This window comes from Mizuhopecten yessoensis, unplaced genomic scaffold (assembly GCF_002113885.1).
Source record: "Mizuhopecten yessoensis strain PY_sf001 unplaced genomic scaffold, ASM211388v2 scaffold4535, whole genome shotgun sequence".
NCBI classification, from domain to species: Eukaryota; Metazoa; Mollusca; class Bivalvia; order Pectinida; family Pectinidae; genus Mizuhopecten; species Mizuhopecten yessoensis.
Window position 1 is genome coordinate 445,696 of NW_018405595.1, and position 21,354 is coordinate 467,049.

Consider the following 21,354-nt stretch of genomic DNA (forward strand, 5'->3'; position numbering starts at 1 on the left):
ACGGTTTTAAAGTCGATGTCAAGATCTTATCATGAAATACATGTAGTTTACAGTTTTGTCGATGTTATTTTGTAGTGCCTATTATGGTTACGTTACCGCTTAAGGCAGTGACAACACCGTGCGTAAATGGTGCGCACAATGATGTGCTTAAACAATCGTTAATCCCCTCCTGTTGACATGTTAGCACATATGTGCAATATTGTGCATTGTAAGTTTAAGTTATCAATAGTAAAGACTATAAAATGAAACGGTCGTTTGTCTGCGATTGATAGTTATCAAAACACGATTGTTCTGGCGCAAGTTATGTTCATGCTTTGAATTCTAGAAGATATTCGGTCGCCTTTACTGTGACCTGGCGTCACATCACGACAAATGCGGGCTAAGGTTTAGCTATTCTATATCTTAACAAGAGGTCAAGGGCCACGTATATCTCTGGGCATATTACTGGAGTGCTTAAAACTGCTAAATCCAGTTATCAGGTTTCAATTCTGTCTTGGCAGGCCCCGTTAACAAGAGATTTCTGTTATATAATTGGTACTCTAATCCAGGTCCTAGCACTTCCTTTAATATATTGATATGAATCGCCGACATAGGTTGCATTGCTCATCATTGTAGAACGTTCTTACAAAGCAAAAGTACGGTTTGAAGACTTTGTTTACAAGGTGGCTTAAATACTAGAAGTATTAAATTGTTGACATTTTGGCGGATGGCCGATATAGAGGTGAGGTTAACACTGCTAACAGTTTAGGATAGAAAGGTGATCGGTAATGGAAACATTGATAGTATGATTCACTGTCACTAAATAACGTTGACATTTAACTAGAACATTGCTGTTTGAAGCCCAGCATTTATTGTGTTTCACCAAGGATGTATTGTTTGCACTGTCATAAGAGTAAATAAAGTACCTTACACGACAAAAACAGTTCATATTTTTCTTAGAGGCCATGTGCGGGGGAGGGGGGAGGGGGTATTTTTTCGCTGCTTCACAATGATCTCATATCGTGGTGCAGATGCGACTGTTTACATACTAGCATTAACGGCATACTTGCCTCCAATAAAAAGTCAATTGTATAGCAATCAGTGTCCTCTTGTACCTCCTCTGATGATGTGTCTGAGCAACACACTTACGAAAATATCTAGCGTTATTTTCAAAACAGGAACTACATATAAGCTGATAATGCTGATTACCTTTACCTGTGTATTGTCGAGACTGATATCACCGGCAATTATTGAAATTAATTACTTTATCCCGACCAAGCTAATCAGCTCGCCCTCTCAGTTTACGAAGCAAAGATTACAAGCTTGATCAACTTAACACATAGTAGATCTATATAATATAGTATCACCCCACTTCTACTGCATTGCACAGTCCATCAATCAATACAAATTAATTGCAAAACATCAATGATTATATCCCAAAGTATTGTATATCACATGTACAGCTTGTAGATGTATTCCAATGACGGAGCATCGGTCCCATCTAGCAGGCAACATATGTTGTAACACATGTTGTGATATAGGCATGTTACTAAATTTAGACCTGAAAACTTACATTTTAGATAACTACGTATACTAGAGTACCAATTAACAAAAGGTTACGTTTTAAGATAATTAAGGAACAATTGTATCAAAACTACAATCAAGCATCACAATATGCTACCAGGAATGCATAGTTAGATTGCAAGCTAAACTTCGCCAAATGTCTGGATCCATGGCTTTAGGCTTTGAACTATAAATAGACCAGATAACTAAGAAGTATTCATTCGAAACATGCTGACTGTTGTCTAATATCAACCACGTGTGCATGTAGAATGTTTCCTGTCTACCGTTCGTCCATGTAACTTCAAGAAAATAAAGACATGATTACACAGCAGCAGGGTCGACGATCCCCAAACTTACCCGACACCCAACATTTCATGCAATTAATTCCCCGCATAACCCCGTAAAACCTCTCTGCATTTGTTAATTCACTTGTCCATTACGTTGTGTACTTAACCGTAAAACCCGTTCATACATGAACTTGTGCATTACCTACATTGAGTAAACTACCGGAGTGCGGATGATGTGTTTGACCGATTTTATGTACACAGTTTAATAAGAATACCAGTTCAGTTGTTATTCAAATTCAAATTCATTTATTGACTTTGAGCTTTACAGCTCATCAGTATGTACATAATACATATAAATACAGTGGCAGACAGCACACAAACGGGTTAACACACAAAACAGCAAAAACAGATGAGTATTAAGTCGGTCGTGTTTACCTGTATGCGTGTACGGGACCTTTGTTATACACGTAAGTAGGGAAATATAGATACTTAAATACAGATCGCAAATTATTTTTTCTTAAGACATTCCAACGCATTTATGTAATCCATGATGCCTTTTGCACATCGCTCGTTACTTTCGCCCATCGCATATTACAATGTGTGTCCTGCATGCATCGTGCACACATCGTAAATGAGTTGTGCATTCCTATTATTTTAGTATTATGTTTGTCTCTACAGTTGTTCAAACTTTGAGGATGACGTCAATGAAACAGGAGGCGCTTACATTGCGAACCACATTGTATTATTATCCAATGGCCTATTTCCTTTGCTCATATCATTCGCGTTTTGTCCCATTTTCGATTTTGAGTTCAAATTACGATTTTACTTTCACATCAGTTCGGTATATCCTATTTTTATTTTTATCTTGATAACATCTCCAACGTCACATATATTCAATTCACTATCATTTAGAGTGTTTTTCATGTGTATCATGTATGGTTCCGTAAGGCGAAAAGTCATTTATAAAGTATATTGAATGTTGTATAAACGTCACTCTTTTGGTTGGCATTTTTTATTATATTTGAAAAATTTCTGTGATGCTCTCAGTAGTTCCACAGAAATTCATTACAAGGAATAAAACGTGTGAGTACAACAAACGAATACCATCCAGTTACTGGCGTGCCCATTCGTGTACAATGCTATACAGAATATGTGTTGTGTCTTTTAATGATGTTACATGTAGTATTACAGATGCTATGAGGGGCTTAATTAGCAGAATAATGAGAACTATTCTGTCATTACCTGTGTTCCTGTTAACAAAGTCGTTATTCCGTTATAACGACTTAGTATATCGTTATCACAAGTTCAATATAGTTTCTCGTAACCATTGCCCAGTAATGTCGTTTTAATATTGAGTCAGTACAACTCAGTTTATCATCAAACCCAGTCTAACCTTATATAAGGGACGTATTTATCGTTGAACCGCATGCATATTGAAAATCGAGTTGAAATAACTGTGCTTGTTGTACATTTATGTTGACTGTGGGACGTAGGGGGTCACTATATACCAGTTGATCACATGATCGCCGGAGTAATCTAATACCATTTGATAAACATGAATATCAGAATCAGCAGTTACCGGTATAAGGGAGTTCTCTGCGTTATAATTCTCAATAAAATAGTACTATACAATACATTTGTTCGTGAAGTAGAAGTAACATGGCAGTTACATATATATTAAAATAACACCATGCCAACTACTTTAGATAATTTTGGAACAAAATGAAATATAACGTGATGCTAATACTTATAATGTTGCCGAATATTTTAGAAGTTGAATTTCAGTTCAACGAATGGACTTCTCTCAGTTAGGTACGTTACCCCTTGTATAGGCAGTGCGCAAAGAAAGGTTTCATAAACAGAGAGAGGGTGGTTCCATGAATAATGAGAGGTTCTGTGGATATTCAGTGGCGAATCCAGTATTATCACAATTTTCCTCAATGTTTCCCCACATGAACCCCCCACGTTTTAACGATAGGGCGAGGTTAGATGGGAAAAGCAACATTAATTGCACCGGGAGAGGTCGTTATGATAGAGATGCCTCTATGACAGGAGGACTTTCCAAGGATACAAAGATAACCGAAAGATGTAGGAAGGTCACTTTGATAGGAAGTGTTCCATGAAAAAAGCGAGATGTTCCGGGTGAAGAGGCAAGTCTCAAAACTACACCATAGTCCCCTGGATAGCGGAAAGTCTCGTAGATGGGGAGAATTTTCATTGATCATAAAAGAACTAAGGAGGTACTATCGCTTTTCTGGAAATAACGGACATGGTATCCATCACCGTATGACCTATGTATTGACATTACGGCGGTTATGTCTTTCCGTAATTACAGATGGAGAGTAGACGTGGCTTGAGTTGACATTTGAGTTTAGGAAAGTTGATGTGAAAATGAAAAGAAATCTTTCAAATATATCGGTCTAGCTTCACCCGACTCATTGCGAGATGCCAAAGTGGTGTGGAGAAAATTCAATTATTATTGAAAACTATGGATAATAGTAGTTTGTAGCCAAAATTGGCTTCCAAACCTATCAATGGATGTTGTAGGAATGTGGTAAGATACAAGCGAACGACTCGTTTATCAAAGAAACGATTCGGCATTGTCTAGGCAACAATCCATACGGCCTCTACAACCGAGCCTGAAGCACACCGCCGTATGATTATGTTCGAAAGGTTAGGATCCTATAATGAAATTGTCTGTACGAAAATGTAGCATTTAGTATTTTTCTAGCATAAGACTCGTTTTTTATGTCTTCGAGGCAGACCATCAGTAAGCACTAGCAACGGATACTTCCGGGTATGTCACTATGGACATGCTTGAATTACCGAAGGTAGGGTCACTCATACGGACCAGACGTATCTACGCCCTCGGAGATTTTTGAGCTTACAATTGTACGTAAATAGAACGGCTGGTCATTTCCCTACATTTGAAATTTCATCACAGTTAAACACGACCTGTCTGTAATGTCTTAAATGGGGATTTCGCTGGGGTTTTTCATACAGGTACCGAGTACGTTTGGAGGCACGGTAGTCTAGTAGTAGGATGCCGGGCTCGTGACCGAAGGGTTGCGGGTTCGAGTCACGGCACGGCACTCTGTTGTATCTTTGGGCAAACTATTTTACTTCGCTTGTCCCAGTCTACTCAGCTGTAAATAAGTACGTGGTTGGGCAGTGCTAGAATTGTAGAATGCTAGCTGTGAGCGCCGAAAAGGCAGCACCGGCTGTATGGTCCCCAGGCACTTGAGAAAGATATTGGCTGGTTGCAAAGGCCCTATAACCACGGATAATATTTTGTTATGAACCGCTTTGAGACGACCTACGAACTAGGTTGTGATAAAGCGGTATATAAGAACCTCGAATTATTATTATTACTTATCATTACCTGTACGTACCAACGTGAAAGCGTTTACAATGTTCTCGTGTTTTCAAGCAGAGGTCATGCTTAGGCGGCATTAATAGACCAAATTTGTCACGCTACGAAATTCTCTTTTTAATTTTCAGATGTTAGAAACTAGAGATGCGTCAACAGAACAATCGTTCGATTATAACATGAACAGCATGATAGAAAAATAAACTAATGCATGATGTATGGTTACATGTACAATGTATCAGTGTTTTGTTTTCAAAGACGTTCGGAGCCAAAACAAGTGAATGGAACTTGGTTAACAATCTTTTGGATTGCTCTCTCTATATATATTTCTTTTTTCCGTTAGAACATGATGTATTGTTAGATTGGTTTTCTGGCTGTGGAGCTATTTTTGCATCATTTAATATTTATAAGGCCATTTATCACATTAACGGAACCTAGTTCCCTCTATGTAAGGCGGGAGCAATAAAAAATTCAACACGAGCATGACTTGTTCCGGACATCAGTAATCTTATCTGGAAAACTAGATATCCCCTTGCTTCCTTTGTAAATCACGTGGATTTCTTGGAATATGTAAGAGATGTTGAATTAAGTTTGAACTTGCTTGTTGCGTGGATCACGGATTTAAATTCATCATGCGTATGTATCCAGACATATTGAACAAAGTACTATGTATGTTTTTTACATGTTTGTCGTTGCCTCAAATTTAACGTCCTCACTTACACATTGCTTGAAGCACGATAACGAAAATAATCCATCGTCAAAAATGAAACAATTAACCGTCTATAGATTCAAACTCACAGTATTTATCTTTCGATATTTGATTAACTTACAGTAACTTCCGAAAGATGAACGTGAGTTGAGTTATAAGAATTCGAGCAAAAGTAGAGGAGTTTTAGCTTACAAAGCCATGACTGAAGATTTCCGAATGTTTTGTCACAATATACTGGGATCGGTTGAAAAGATTTCCGAATGTTTTGTCATAAAATACTGGGATCGGTTAAAAGATATCTAAATGCGAAGTGGAAATAAAGGGAGTAACAGCAGGGAAACTGTTGACGCGAGCTAATCTCCACGCGACGGTTCTTAAAGGATCAATATCAAGCTCGTTAGGCATAAGCAAACCTTTATTCACACACTTTAAACTAACATATCGAGCCGAAAATGCACAAGAAAATGTAAGACACGCGTTTTAAATGGGAAATACTCTATGAAGGATCAAACAAATGTACAATTAGGAAACAAACACTAGTTCAATAAAAACAATTCAGTCCTGCTTAGGAAACTAACAGGTGAAGAAAAAATCTTTCGGTCATAAACAGAATATATACATCTTTGATTATGTTGCTCTCGGGAATCAATGTTAATGTCGATACATTGACTAGAAACTAAGGCCTACTGAAACGTATACGTCACGCTAAGCTATTCTAAACCTACAATTTTGAACGATGTTTCACCTACTTGGACTATTGAAGAGGTATACGTATCGATAATGTAACTTGAGGCACAATTAACGTGTACAGCCAACCAGTATTCTACAATCGTGCCATTCATTGTAGATATACATTTTCCCATTGATATACAACTTGGTATACAATCACTGGTATAGAATTATAACTTGTCTTGATGATTCCTATTGTTAAACAAATCAATACATATGACAAAATCCTTTTCAATCGAAAATTCATATTTTGGAAAATAAACGTTATTAAAAATTATAACCTTTTTTTTGGATCCCCCTACAACTGCCCAAAACTGTAACTTTAAAAAAAGTGTTGTTGTTTTTTGCATGACTAGCTTTGATAAAACATTTCTGAAAAGAAAACTATACCTTCTGGGTCTGTTTATGAAACGCCAATAAAGATGAAATAAATAAAACGTAATAAACAACAGTGTTCTGAGTGTAAAAATACTAGAGGTCAGGCCGGGATTCGAACCCTGAACTTTAGGTCTTTACACTGTTGCTCTTTTCTGGCACCAGAAGCGTATCCAAAACGACAGTAAAGGGAGGTTATTCTCTATACGAAAAAACTAAGTGCAGAGGGACAGGAATCTTTGAGCGGGAGTACCATTCTAGTGTAAAATGATAACTTGAGTATTCATTGGACGACTGTATGCTTTGACAATTGCAAATCTGCAATTTACAGTTGAACAAGCATACATGTTTGTATGATGGTTTGAGAAAATCGACGCTAGACTATTGCATGTATTGGCATTTTGGTTTCTTAATATTTGACATAAAATTGGTTTCCCAATCCCTGGCCTTTGTTAAGATCCATGACAGATCTGGATGATTAACACTGAATTTGATTCTAAAAAAAACGGTAAAATATTAAAAGGAAAAGAAAACAGGTTCGGCTATATAGATATAGACCTCCAGATTCTTACCTGCCATCGATCCCACTCGTCATTCCTTTAAACGTTTTATTGATTACCTCTCGTGTCCGACACATTTTGTCCAATGTTTTCTACAAGCTGAAGATAGTTTAACTTGAAAAACTTTTGAGATCAATGCATAAGGTCCGTGGAGCAGTTATTACCGGCGTATGTATGTAACGGTAAGGCGACCTATGTGTTAAATGTACTTGATTAATCGGTCGATATACAGTCAAATAATGCGCTATGTATCGTTAGGTATTGTTATGTTACATTGTATCATAAATAGAGTAAACCTCAATATATCGTCCCTCGTTTCATTTGCTTCCTTGTTTACCGCCAACATATTCCAATGTCCTTTCTTTTTCTTTTTGAAGAATTCCTTTATATATACATTTCCCTCAATTTATTGCCAAACCCCGTTAAAGCGCCAAAATTGCTCTGGACGAGTGATGGCAGTAAACCAAGGTTTTACTGTACAATTAAAGCTCCATATAATGTCCCTGTTCCATTTGCCGACCCGATCACTGCTAACATATTTTGAGACTCGTTTTTCTCCCTCAAAACAACGACAAAATTCATCATTACGTCTTAGTTTCCTAAGAATTGTTGCCAGTATAACAATGTTTTAATGTATGTGATTGAATAGTCTCTCATTTACTGCAAATCCTCCGTAGTTTATTTGTATACCTGGACTTTATAAAAGTATATGGAATTCAATTTGATAGATCGGGACACGTTATCAAAGAACAAAACTAGCATAATATGTATAATTAGTTATAATGGAATTCATTTGTAGTCTCGCCCTTATCATTCTTTGCTGTAGCAATCATGCTTGTTTCTGTCATAAAAGTTAGCTAATGCATTGCAATTATTTTAATCATTCCAGTTTATTCATAATACTGATGTCTTTCCTACCACACAGACGCAATACGTTATTTGTTATTGACTTATTTTGAATTTTGTATGTACCACAAGGAATGTTGGAGATATGTTACAGAGGGTAGAACGAACAGCATGCAAATACAACAACATTGTGTTTCCCTTGCGAACACAATTCACACGCACTGGTTCCCAATCACAAGAGAGGCAACTTGTACAGAGAAAATGATAATACTTTAAATGAATGCCGTATACGATGTTTCGCTTGAAACGTTCGATACAATACAAATAAATTAACTTTCAGTAAATGGACAATGGCCACTACAGAGGAATAATATTCAGTATATGGACGATGGCCGCTATAGAGGAATGTACTTCAGTATATGGATACTGGCCGCTACATAGTAATGTATTTCAGTATATGGACACTAGCCGCTACAGAGGAATGTACTTCAGTATATCGACATAGGCCGTTACAGAGGAATGTACTTCAGTATATCGACATAGGCCGTTACAGAGGAATGTATATAAGTATATACTTGTCGCTACATAGGAATGAACTTCAGTATATGGACGATAGCTGCCACGTGTATGGAGGAATGTACAATGTACTTCAGTATATGGACACTGGCCGCTACAGAGGAATACACTTTAGTATATGGACAATAGCCGGTACAGAGGGATACGTTCAGTATATGGACGATGGCCGCTACAGAGGAATTACTTCAGTATATGGATACTGGCCGCTACAGAGGAATAATCTTCAGTATGTGGACGATGACCGCTACGGGGGAATAAACTTCAGAATATGGACACTGGCCGCTATAGAGGAATGTACTTCAGTATATGGACATTGGCCTCTAAGGAGGAATAAACTGCAGAATATGTACACTGACCGCTACAGAGGAATTCACTTGAGTATATGGACGATGGCCGCTACAGAGGAATACACTTGAGTATATGGACGATGGCCGCTACAGAGGAATGTACTTCAGTATATGGATACTGGCCGCTACAGATAAGTGAACATAAGTATATGGCCACTGGCCACTACAGAGGAATAACTTCAGAATATGAACGATGGCCGCTACGGAGGAATGTACATACATGTAAGTATATGGAAACTGGCCGAGACAGAGAAATAAACTTTAGTATATGGACAATGGCCGCTACAGGGGAATAATTAAACTTCAGTTTATGGACACTGGCCGCTACAGAGGAATGTACATAAGTATATGGACACTGGCCGCTACAGAGGTATAAATCTCAGTATATGGACGATTGTCGCTACAGAGAAATGTACTTCAGTATATGGACATTGGCTGCTACAGAGAAATGTACTTCAGTATATTAAATGTACTAAATGTACCGTCATATAGTATCTTTTTATATACCGACATAAGCTGCCACATAGGAACTTGATTCAGCATACCGGCCCTTTGGCTGATGCAGAGAGCGCTTATTTCAGTTAACCGACCTTACGGCAGTGACATAGCATAAACATAATACTTATTTAACCATGCGCAGTAATAAACCCCCATATATTTAATGATGTTCAGTTCAGCAGTACTGCCAACAATAGAAATTGCATTGTCATGCAATAAGCCCATCCNCTCCACACATACCCCCTTCCCCCCTCCCCCGACTAATTGTTGGATAAAGAAGTATAGTTGACCTGTTTACTAAGATACATAAAGTGCTTGTTAGCTTGAAGACGGTTCTTAACTTGCCAAGGTTAATCTATCGACAAAACATCTGGCAAAGTCTGCTGAGGGATAATTGGAAAACAATGTAATAGAAACGGAGGTAATTTAATTATCCAAAAGTAAGCGTAACATGAATACATACTTTATTATTCTGTACAAATATATGTGTACTGTAATTATACCACATCGCTCGTCTACTGATGAGGGAAATATAATGTAAAATTGCCGATCATGATATCTGTCGGGTTTGTTTACTTCCTCTACCAAGAACGCCACATTACGAACATATTGCCAACACTCACACCAATGACGGGTAACAAATTCCGGAAAGCATAATAGCTGTCTGTTCAGCATTCCAGTTGCCCGTTCATACAGGGAGCTATCTACCGGAGTTGTGTCAACATCGCAGCTGTGTCGATTTCAACATAAGCTTGTTTTAAAGTACAAGTTTTTTTACCAGGAACGAATAGCCTCTTTTCAAAATTTGCAAAATTTGGATCAACGATAAATCATTCCACATACAGTTTCTTATTCTACCTTCACATAACAAAAGCAATTAAGCATGTATACCATAATAGTCCCTGTTTATCAACTAGCTCGTGATCAGTTAAATGGCGGAATGTGACTTTTAAAGATTGACCCCTTTCACTCTAAGTTCCTCCGTTTCGGATACTCATCCGCGATGTCGTACAATAATGGAAACGTAATTCTTACAAATGCTTAAATTTACGAACAATTAGAATTGATAAAAATCAAACGTTGGAAAAGCATTTGAAGCATTAAAAATGAATCTGGGGTAAAGATATGTAAACGAGTTGTGAGATTTTTCATATCAAATACAAAATTATGTGGTTCTTCACTGGCTGTAACGTTAACGGTATCGTTACTATACCATCACACTATCGGCGACCAGCGCCTTAGTAACTTCCCATAATTCTATTCTAATTAATATTACATTGTATCTTACAGTTAAGAATGACCAGTTTCGACCAGTGATGAGAGTTTACTAACATTTCAAAGATGCGTTCAATTAATAAACCACGTGCAATTATCATTCGTAGAAAAAAAGGGAAAAAATTTGATATTGAAATCTTGTAAAGAGTAGAGCCTTTTTACAGTAGTCTTAACCCTAATACATGTAAAATAAAATATCCCTGTACATGCAGTTTAAAAGACATTGATCGAATGAAAGAGACAGTTAAGCATGACATCACTGCACTTTCGAGAATGCACTTGTATATATCTCGGTCGACTCGAAGTCATCTTCTTGTCCATATTTCAACTCTAATATGGTAAATATATCAGATTTATTATATTCAGACGTTATGTTTAGACATAGTTTAAGCTACGTGTGTATTCAGATCGGACACAATGTTTAAGGTTTTATTGAAGATATATGAAATCAAATTGATATAGAAATATGAAAATATTACATGTACATGTACAAGAACAAGGTTTTGCAGATAAAAAGAGGATTGAATGTTAAAAACATTTATCTTTTGCGAGAGTGTATAAGCCAGAGTATTTATTTTATAAGTATATTGTTTGTAGATATTGATCGAGAAGATTGTTTCCGTGGCCAGACAATGCAGATGTTGCACGTGCGCAGTGTGAATACGTGTGTTTGTTATCATGTATCCTCTACTCGGTCGGTCTGTAAACCTAGCTAATGTACAAAAAAACTTACCTCTTCCTGCAAAACAAACATATTCACGTCTTTGCTGGTGTTTTGTATATGTGTATTTACATAGGAGCTAGGGATCCTTGACCTCGCTCAGTGTATATGAAACAAATACAAAAGGTACAAACGCTTCACCGTAACAGCCATTTAATAAGTTCGGAGTCCTTTTGGCGTTTTGTTTACACGCACTTGGGTATGGAAATAAATGATGTATGATGAAGCAGACGGTATCACAAAGGTGTTCATGCAGATCGTTAACACGCTGTGTAAATAAACTGCCAAAAATGTAAGAGAAAGAAAATATCAGAAATACATGTAAAAACAGCATCCCATCTCAAACTGTGCCTCTCCGTGCATCGCCATTCTAGCTGTAGTGCCTACGCCGAACTGTTCTAGTCCATGCGTGGCTTACTGGAAGGAAGAGTGTGCCCTTAGAAAATACAAGTGTGCTCGGCTACATACAGAAAGGAAGGTGCGTGTCCTCTAAAAGTCCTCTACGATATCTTACCTTTCTTTTTTTGAAATTCTTCACCATCGTCGTAGTTATCATCATCGTAATCCGAGTCTCCCATGTCCGCTTAACTTTCGAAAATTAACTACTTATAACTATAATTACACTGTCGACATATCCTAGAAACGAACCACTTTGTTACGTGTACACAACTTTATCGAGGAAATCAGTGTATTTCCTGTGGGTTATTAAATGAAACCTTCAACTCCTGTACAACTGTTTTAGTTGCTCCGGGCCAATAAAAGGCAGAGTCTACTGGCGGGGAAACAGGGAACGGAGCTATCGGTGGTGGGACGGTGTTTTAGCACATAATGAGAACAGTTGGGCCGGATAAACGTGTAAAAATCTGTTACGCGTTACGCTATAAAGATTACAATAGAGGCATACCAATCGTCACTATCAATGTCGCCAACAATCTGTCACGGTGTTCGCCATGGTGGCCAAACATTGCAAATACGCCAAACCATAGCAACATCCAACGACAGGCAATGTATGCGTTGTGGTATACGGTGACTTTTATTGCATTTTCTCGATTTCTAGAGAAAAGGGATAATTTATTACATCGATGAGTTCATTTTGCGAATACCTTTCTGATAAAAGATATGTATATACGTTGTAGCCGATGTCGGTGACGGTGGTACATTATGTATATATGACTACTTTGGTTAGTTTCGGAGAGGTTTTTTTCATTGTGTATTTATATTTTTGTCGGGTTTTACCATTAAAATGAAACCCTAAATGCCTCATTTGTTTACAAATAGAACTTAAGCAATCATGACTTGTTGTATAAACCTCTATATTAACTGAACTGTCGTAACCAAAAGCAACCTTCAGGCGAAACATTAAATGACTCACGAGACATCATAATACAATTATTAAGTATTTCTGTAAAAGACGAAAGTGATACCAATGGGTAAGTGATGATAAGCATGTCCTGTATCAGATATGACTGTTTTGTTCTATACTAAGATAGATACATGTACGTACATGTACCTGAAACATGACAGGAATGTTAACTCCATGCACATATCACAACATTATAAGCCCAAATTTTATTTTCAACATTTGTTATACCATGAGCGCACACCCAAGAGGTGTTAAAAACCAATAAGGAAAACAAAAAATAATACAATTGTATATCAATCTTATTATACATTGTACAAATGTGTATATGTAAAACCGATAATTAGAAATTTACAATGTAAACAAAACTTAAGTGTCATTTTTATCATTATCATCGAGATTACATGGGTACATCTTGTTTTGTGTATACCGTAACGAACGCAAGGCGAGTGAAACACTCTTTTTGCGTTTAATTATGCTTCTAAATCCCAAATTTATGAATTGTAAGATTACATGTACAAGGATCATCCTGCAGTTTTTGTTTGTTTGTTTGTGGTTTAACGGCCGATCATGTATTGCAATGGTAACGGCGTGTGCGACCGAGGGATGCCCGGTTCTGGAAGCGTCAGGGTGGAGACCGTGTCTACTTGAACATTTAGATGTGGATGGGATTTTTTCTCCCATACTTGCCCGTAAAAAAGAGAAATTCACCCGTGAAAAGATAAACCTGGGGGGGGGGGGGGGGGGGGGAAGAAAGACAACTTACACGCGCTATATATGACGTCATGACGTGTATTGCTAGACAAGTACGCCAAATGACGTCGCCGTTGGAACTAGTTATGTTGTGTTTTCTGTGTTAAATGAGTTACAAGTATTTTTTTTACATATTATTTAATTTGTGCTTTAAATGGCTATCTGAAATTATGTTCAGGTTCAAAATAACAACAACAACAACATCTGCTACTTACGGCGGGCTCACTTTAACCCAACACTATTTCACTGATCGCTTTGGATGTGATTTCATTGGCGGTATCCATAGAATGTTTCAAACTTCATTGAAGATGGAATATAACTACTAGCTGTACGCTTTATGTATATCTATATGTATAAGTGAGGTGTGATTGGAAATCAACGGGAACCAGTTTTTACGAGCAGCTTTTCAACCTCAGTCTGAATATGTGCATCGCTGTTTTAAGAGTCTTTGAAAAGCCATTTCTTTTCACCAGATTTTAAACTAGATACATGTACTACTCCCCAATGCAATATACATTTTTTAACACTATTTCACTGCGCAGTGCTCTAGATATTTCTTATCTTCCTTCAATGCTAAAGAATGTTGAAATGTCAGGTCTTTTTACTTTATAGGGTTTAGGATTTTTTTTTAAATGATTGCATTTTAGACACAATACAAATTCTATATTAATTACCAATACATTATAATAGATGACAGTGTCCGCTTTACCTTATAGCAAGGGCGTGTGTTATATTACCGAATGTAGCGTCGGATGCAAACAAATATGCATGCTATTTTGATATAAACCACAGATACCTATAAATATTAACATGTACATTGTACATCAGCAAGAAGGAATCTACTTAATCGATAAGTCGTATTGCATCGTATCAAAAAATGACACCAACAATCACAAGGTACAATGTATAGGTACGGTTTTCACTCGTTATAAGTCGTATGTAAATTTTGAATTTATATCAATAACGAAATGCTGCAAATATTTACTTAAATGTACAGTATTGCGACTATTGATAGCCTTTGTAGACTATATCTTGATAAGCTTTGAAGATAGTGTACACATCTGTTACAGGCTTAGCTCGGTGACCTGATTTTTTTTTTTATGAAAACGCAGGGTTTTGCTGCAAAATAAAGACACGCGTGGTTCAGAAATAATTTGCATTAAGTTTCCCATTCAGACATATAATACATGAATATACACATGGATATAGCATTCTATATGCTTGGCGTGCACTAACTGGCCTGTTCTATCCGACGAAATAGATCATGGACAGCGTTTTAATTATTGTTTTTCCTTGGTAATGTCCTCTGCCTTTCGGACACACAGAAGACTAATAATGGCTGCTTTCATGTAACATTTGACGTCGCAATCCCGTTCCTTGTTCTTGCACTGAACAGTTACCAGATGCAGTATACAGTCGATATGAATGCAATTTAGGTGACAGATAAATAGAATGTCGTCTGTATACGGCATCTGGTAACAATTCAATGCTTATATTTATATTTATATAGCTTATTTTGTATAGTAACTGAAGCAAAAATACGTTTGAATTTCCCGCTTATCATATCAGTAAGTTCAAATCCCAGAACAGCCAAATATTCCAGAAGATATAACATAGTCCCTCGTGTAATTGCAAACCATACGCACATAAAATGGTTTGAATACAAACTTAACTTTATGATTTATTTCGTATGAGTGTGTTTATGTTGAAAAATTGTTAATAATTGCATAATTTCTGCTTGTTTAAAATTAAAGCTGTTTTTCGCGCATTGATAGATTACATGTATTTGGAAGTGATGAGGCGCTGATTGTTTGATTGTTTCCTCGGAAACGCTTATGTTTGCTTCGACTGGAATATTACGTTATTTTCAGAAGCAAATATACTCGGATTTTTTTAATAAAAATTGGTACTTTTATTAGGTGATAACGATTCCAAGGACATTTCCTTTGAAACAGTTTCCATGTCTAATCGGTCAGATTAGCATCGCTAGCAGACGACGTTCACAGCGGTTCGGTTTCGTAATTTTGAGTAATGGATGACATCACTGAAGAACCTCAACACTTAAATAGGTATTTATACACATTCTAAAACCTTGTCGATACCCTCGACTTTTACAAGGTTTTATAAATGCTGAATTTTAGTATTGTGGTTATTCACTGATGTTATGCATAACTCAAAATCTCGAAACCGAGCCCCTGTGTGACGACGTTGACAAATTTGGTAAATTCGTATCTAGAATGGCGCTTACAATCATTTTGTGGTACCTACATATCTTATAATAATTTATTTTATTGTCATAATTTTGTAAATGCGCTTTGGTTTTTTGCAATGACCTGCATTGCTAAATGCTAACGAATCCAGAAAGTTCTCTGACTATAGGCCTATTTATACCGAAAGTATTTGGTGGCCATGTATGTTCCTACACTGACCGAATCACTGTAAATTGCAATATTAAGTCGCATATACTGAAATTTGGTTTTATTACAATGACGTCACTCTATTTAAGTTATCTGCCTTACATTTCCAGCACAAACGGAGGTATACACACACAGTGAGATATCAGCCAGGTGACATACACTGTAGGACTAGTAGTTAGCGCCTGATAAGGCAGATCCTGCGAATTTCTCAAGTTGTATTGATTAATGTACCTTTATGCTAATTGTGTTCATTGTATAAATTGTAAATCTACCTGTATGCACTGTAAAGCGCTTCAGAATGGCTAATTATAGCTAAATAGGGTAATATATATATCAAATGTTGTATATTATTATCATTATTATTATAATAATTATTTGCAATACTTGTCGATACACCCGCTGTTTACTTAAGCGAAGGAGACACTCAATACCTACACCCCTGAAAGACAATGCATCACATCATATGACCTATTGAAAGGACGAACTGTCTTAAAGTCAGTCAATATGTGAAAATGATGACTCAGCCGATTTTATGACATGTTGTCTTAATAGGTTTTGAGAGTATTTGTTTACGCTCTCGGGGCTGAATCTGTTATGGGTAGTGATATACTTATCTGTAGAATAGCCTGCATCATGATCATTTAGCTCCGCACAATTTTTTTATTTTGAGCTTATCAAAATGATTTGTAACTTACTGGACATTAAACGTCCATATAATCATACGGTTATGCCTGTACTTTATTTTCGATGGTCGGTTATAGACGTAACAACCCATAACGGTTGTAATTTTTCCTAAAACACATTTTTAATTACAATGAATTTCAACTTCCCCTTTTTTTTCAAAATACATTATTAATAGCTATAGTCACCTCGACCTGTTTGGCATTTAAGTAACAACAACGTACTTTTAAGGCCTTAGCTAAGAAACACTCATGCAAAAGAAACCCGGAGTAGATCTCAAGAACTACGAAAGAACAGTCTATCCAGGAACTCGTGTATTTGTACGGGTGTTAACGCTATTCTTGCAAAAGCAAAGGTCATATGAAAACAGCTGATAGCGGAGGCACCGAAAAGGCTTGGAAAGTGAGAAAGAATATATATCTATCTTAAGTGTTGCAATGGGGGCACCAGATTATGATTTCTTTCTTAATGTCCACTTAGCAGAAAATAGAGAGAAAAAAAACGCGATTCAGCAGTGTCTATCCACATTAGTTGCCTCTTACCATACGCCATGAAGATTACTACTGCTTACACTTAATATATTATATCTTTAAACCATAATTGTAATAAAACATACTTTACAAGCACTGATTACTATAAATCCAGAATACAAATTCACCTGTTGAAAGTTTACATTTGCTGTCTACATGTATATTTTTCACATACCTGTTGAAACCTGTTATAGTAATATGGGCAATGTTCAGACCATGACATACAACGTTCTGTATTGCACATGTGCAATACGGCATGTTGTATTTACCTACTAGCCGGAACTACTTTTTTATGGGAATCCCCTTGTCTTGACGAGCTGAAAAGTTCCAGGTATTTGCAAAAAATATCAAAGTTTATAAAGTCTTTGTATCGATCTCTAACAAATACGGAAGGTATGTGATAAAAGCAAGACCAAACACTTGTGTTTTTCTAACGAATCAGAAAGCACGAGTTCGTTGCGCGGACGTATATATTCACTTGTTCCGCGCACTCGTGAATATATACGTCCGCGCAATAAACTCGTGTTTTCTGATTCGTTAGAAAAACACATGTGGTGTGGTCTTGCATATGTATCCTTCCACTGCAATGCATTGAGAAGGCAAAAATTGTTATGAAACTATAAAAACATTTGCTATTGTGACGTCATCAACCTCTTTTGTGATTTCATCAATTTCCTTGTTGTCATCAAAGAAAAGTGCTACGGCGTGTCTGCGTGCTCCCAAATTCGTACTGAGGCGGTACTCGCCACGTACTGATCCCCCAATTTTGCCCACGTTTTTGCAAGTAGACAGCACGCACTTGCAAGTACGGCGGGTTGGGACCAAGGCTTAAAACTGTTCGAATTAATAAAGAATAAATAATCTATTAAAGTGTGAATATAAGTAATGAATGTTTTAGCAAAATTTGTTGTGGTCCTATAACACACATTTTTATTGCTGATAAGCTTACATAAAGACCTACCGGGCATTATTAAGTTTGTCATCAATAGCAATGTGTGTTATAGGATCATAACAACATTTGCAAAAACATTAATTGCTTAAATGAACTTCAACCTAGTGCATTTACATGTACATTTGTATTTTATATGAAAGCCCCTGTTTGCTTCAGGGTGAATACATGTATACGTATGTAATCTGACAACGTACATATACTTCAACAGACAAGTGTGTAAGATGTGGTAAGTCATGATTTTGCGTTATACTTACTGAATATAAAGTAATTTTGCTGATGAAACTGGAGTGTGACCTGTACCGTACTATATAACATAAATCATGTTGATATGGAAGCTTCATAAATGAAAGGCTTACAATTGTGTAGACAGTTTGAGAAACTAGTTACATGTACATGTTTACAGAATTTTTAACACTTCCTACATACTTATTATAGTGGTAAACATGAGGAATGCTATTTTTCAATTGTTCAATTGTTTTCATGTGTCTCCCCAATTTTGCTTTACTTAACGTTTTTTGTCATTTTGTATTGTTTTCAACAAAGATCGCACTTCATGATGCCTCATCATTTTAAATTTTCAATAACGTTATCAAATGTTCAAACAAATTTAATGATTAGTTGAAATTACAGATGTTAGACAATTGTTATACATTTGTATAATGATGATAGATGTGAACTTTATTTCAACAGCGTAGGAAGACCAAAATAGAAGTTATTGTAAATCGATACGGAAATGTATAGTATTTTTAAAATTAAAAAAAAAATATGCAGGTCTCAGTGGGTCAATTATTAAACAGTTTTTTTTAAAATAATTATGAAAATAGTTGAAACATTTTTTTGTCTAAAATCTGTTGTCAACATGCAACACAATAACATACCCTGCTCCCCTGCAGGAGAAAGGCAATACAAAACGCCAACGGTGATTATATAACAAAAAACACTTGTATTTTAAATACAAAACAAAACAAAACAAAAAATCTTTTAAGAAAGTAAACACTACATTTCGTTAAACGTCATTGACCTTCATTATCCGCGACTGGTTCTACATGTATCAATCATGGCCTCCAATGTTCCCAAACGTCATAGTGTAGTGTTGTCCTCGCTAACGTAAGATCTGTACGTACAAACAGGAGTTTGGTTATATTGCTGTCACGTCCAGTTACGATACATTGTTGACATGGAACTACGCTGGTAAAGACACTAAACCACGTCGAGTAATAAGCACTCTCGATATACAGGGGTTACGCGCACTTTCGCTCTCCACATCCCTTGATATCGAGGATGAGTATTAAGCAAACCGACAGAAACGAAGAAACTAAAAGAGAACATGACGGAGAAGAAGATTCATACAACTTGTAAGAAGGAAGTCAAGCTTCATCGGCCGTGAGATCTAGAACGTTACCGACCAAGGTGTGCGTAAAGGCTCCAATGCACTAATTTTTAAAAGACATCTAAACGTAATTCATAGCTATTGTTAGAATTTTATCTCGGAACAACCGCCAGTAATATTACTGACTATCCGTGGTAAATTTATTTTTATATTCAGTTATTATGAAAGTAACATAAACAGCAGCTGAAAGTAAACACTGTTCTTCAAAAATAAAATACCTGACAACGATAAAGAAAACAACTCAGCAATTATAAGACAATAAATAAGCACAAAATCACGGCGAAGAACCGAAAAGAGGAGGAAAATAGAAAAAAACACGAGGAAAAATAAACAATCGATGATGGCAAACGAGCCAAAGTATTAAAACAGGACAAAAAATCGCATAAGATCGATATTTCAATTCGTTGATAGCATTTTGATCCATAATTACACCAATTAGGTCTCCTAGTGAAGGTTGACGGTCACTTGCCACGACGTAATAAGTAAAAGGAGTGTGAACACTTATTGATATAATGTTCAGGTATATGCTTAAAAACATATCGACTTCCGTTTCTAACGAGGTAATTAGCAGGTTTCGTTTATCAAAAGAATTGTGGACTCGGCGAACAGCTCAGTCTCGTTTTGAACTGAGTATTGCGACCACTTTGAAGAAAAAATCCATAATATATTCATTTGAAGAATGTCTCGTTTTCCAAAATTAGTCTCGAGACAGAATTTAATTTTTTTAAGTTAGATTTTCTTATAAAATGTTTATTTCAAATATTGAACTAAGTTCGATTTTGAAATACAAATAAATAATCCATATTTAATTATTAAAACAAAATTTATAAAAACTATCGATTTTTGTATCCCACTGTGAGTTCTCATAACATGTACATTTATAGTAGTAACACCATGTGTAAACATACCAGCCGTGAAAGTAAAAGTAACAACGCATTCCAAGTTTTCGAGATAAAGGGAGGTAGCTCTAAGATGTATATTATTATAAGAAATAGCTATCATGTGGAACAACACAGGAGTTGTCGATCCTTGTTAGGAAAAACTGAGTACTTTCAACCCACTCTCCTCCCCCAGCACTACACGTGTAAGACATGGATATATATCGTACCCGGTTTAGTTATATGAACGTGTATTTCTTTTCCATTTTCCTTACCCCAGTACACCTACATAACTCACATCCCGAACACTTGTGTTATATTGAACCGAAACACACGTGTTTAAATATAACCTGCACATACGCAAATTCTTCATCCCTACCCATTCCCCAATATCAATATACATATGCATGTCTCTTACCCAGCAAACACAAAAATGTACGTGTGCGTGATTTCTCTCCACTCCAGTTCACAGCCCAAATAAACATTTGTGCACATTTCATACCCTCCCCCATAATGGGCACGTAAACAGATCATACAGTTTAGATGTATACCACGCAC

General features: G+C 36.5%; 1 protein-coding gene across 5 annotated transcripts in view; it reads right to left on the minus strand.

Annotated features, from left to right (window-relative positions):
* The window catches only part of LOC110449220 (Kv channel-interacting protein 4-like), a 500,831-nt gene that overhangs the window by 414,717 nt on the left and 64,760 nt on the right, over positions 1-21,354 (minus strand). The window contains exon 1 of one of the 5 annotated variants that reach the window (XM_021495927.1): positions 12,350-12,733. The exons of 3 other annotated variants lie outside the window; for them this stretch is intronic. In XM_021495927.1, the coding sequence (XP_021351602.1) occupies positions 12,350-12,413 (64 nt within the window). In that variant the 5' untranslated portion in view covers positions 12,414-12,733. Of the gene's footprint in view, positions 1-12,349; positions 12,734-21,354 lie in introns of those variants that run through there. One more of the 5 variants, XM_021495937.1, reaches the window with a different exon arrangement.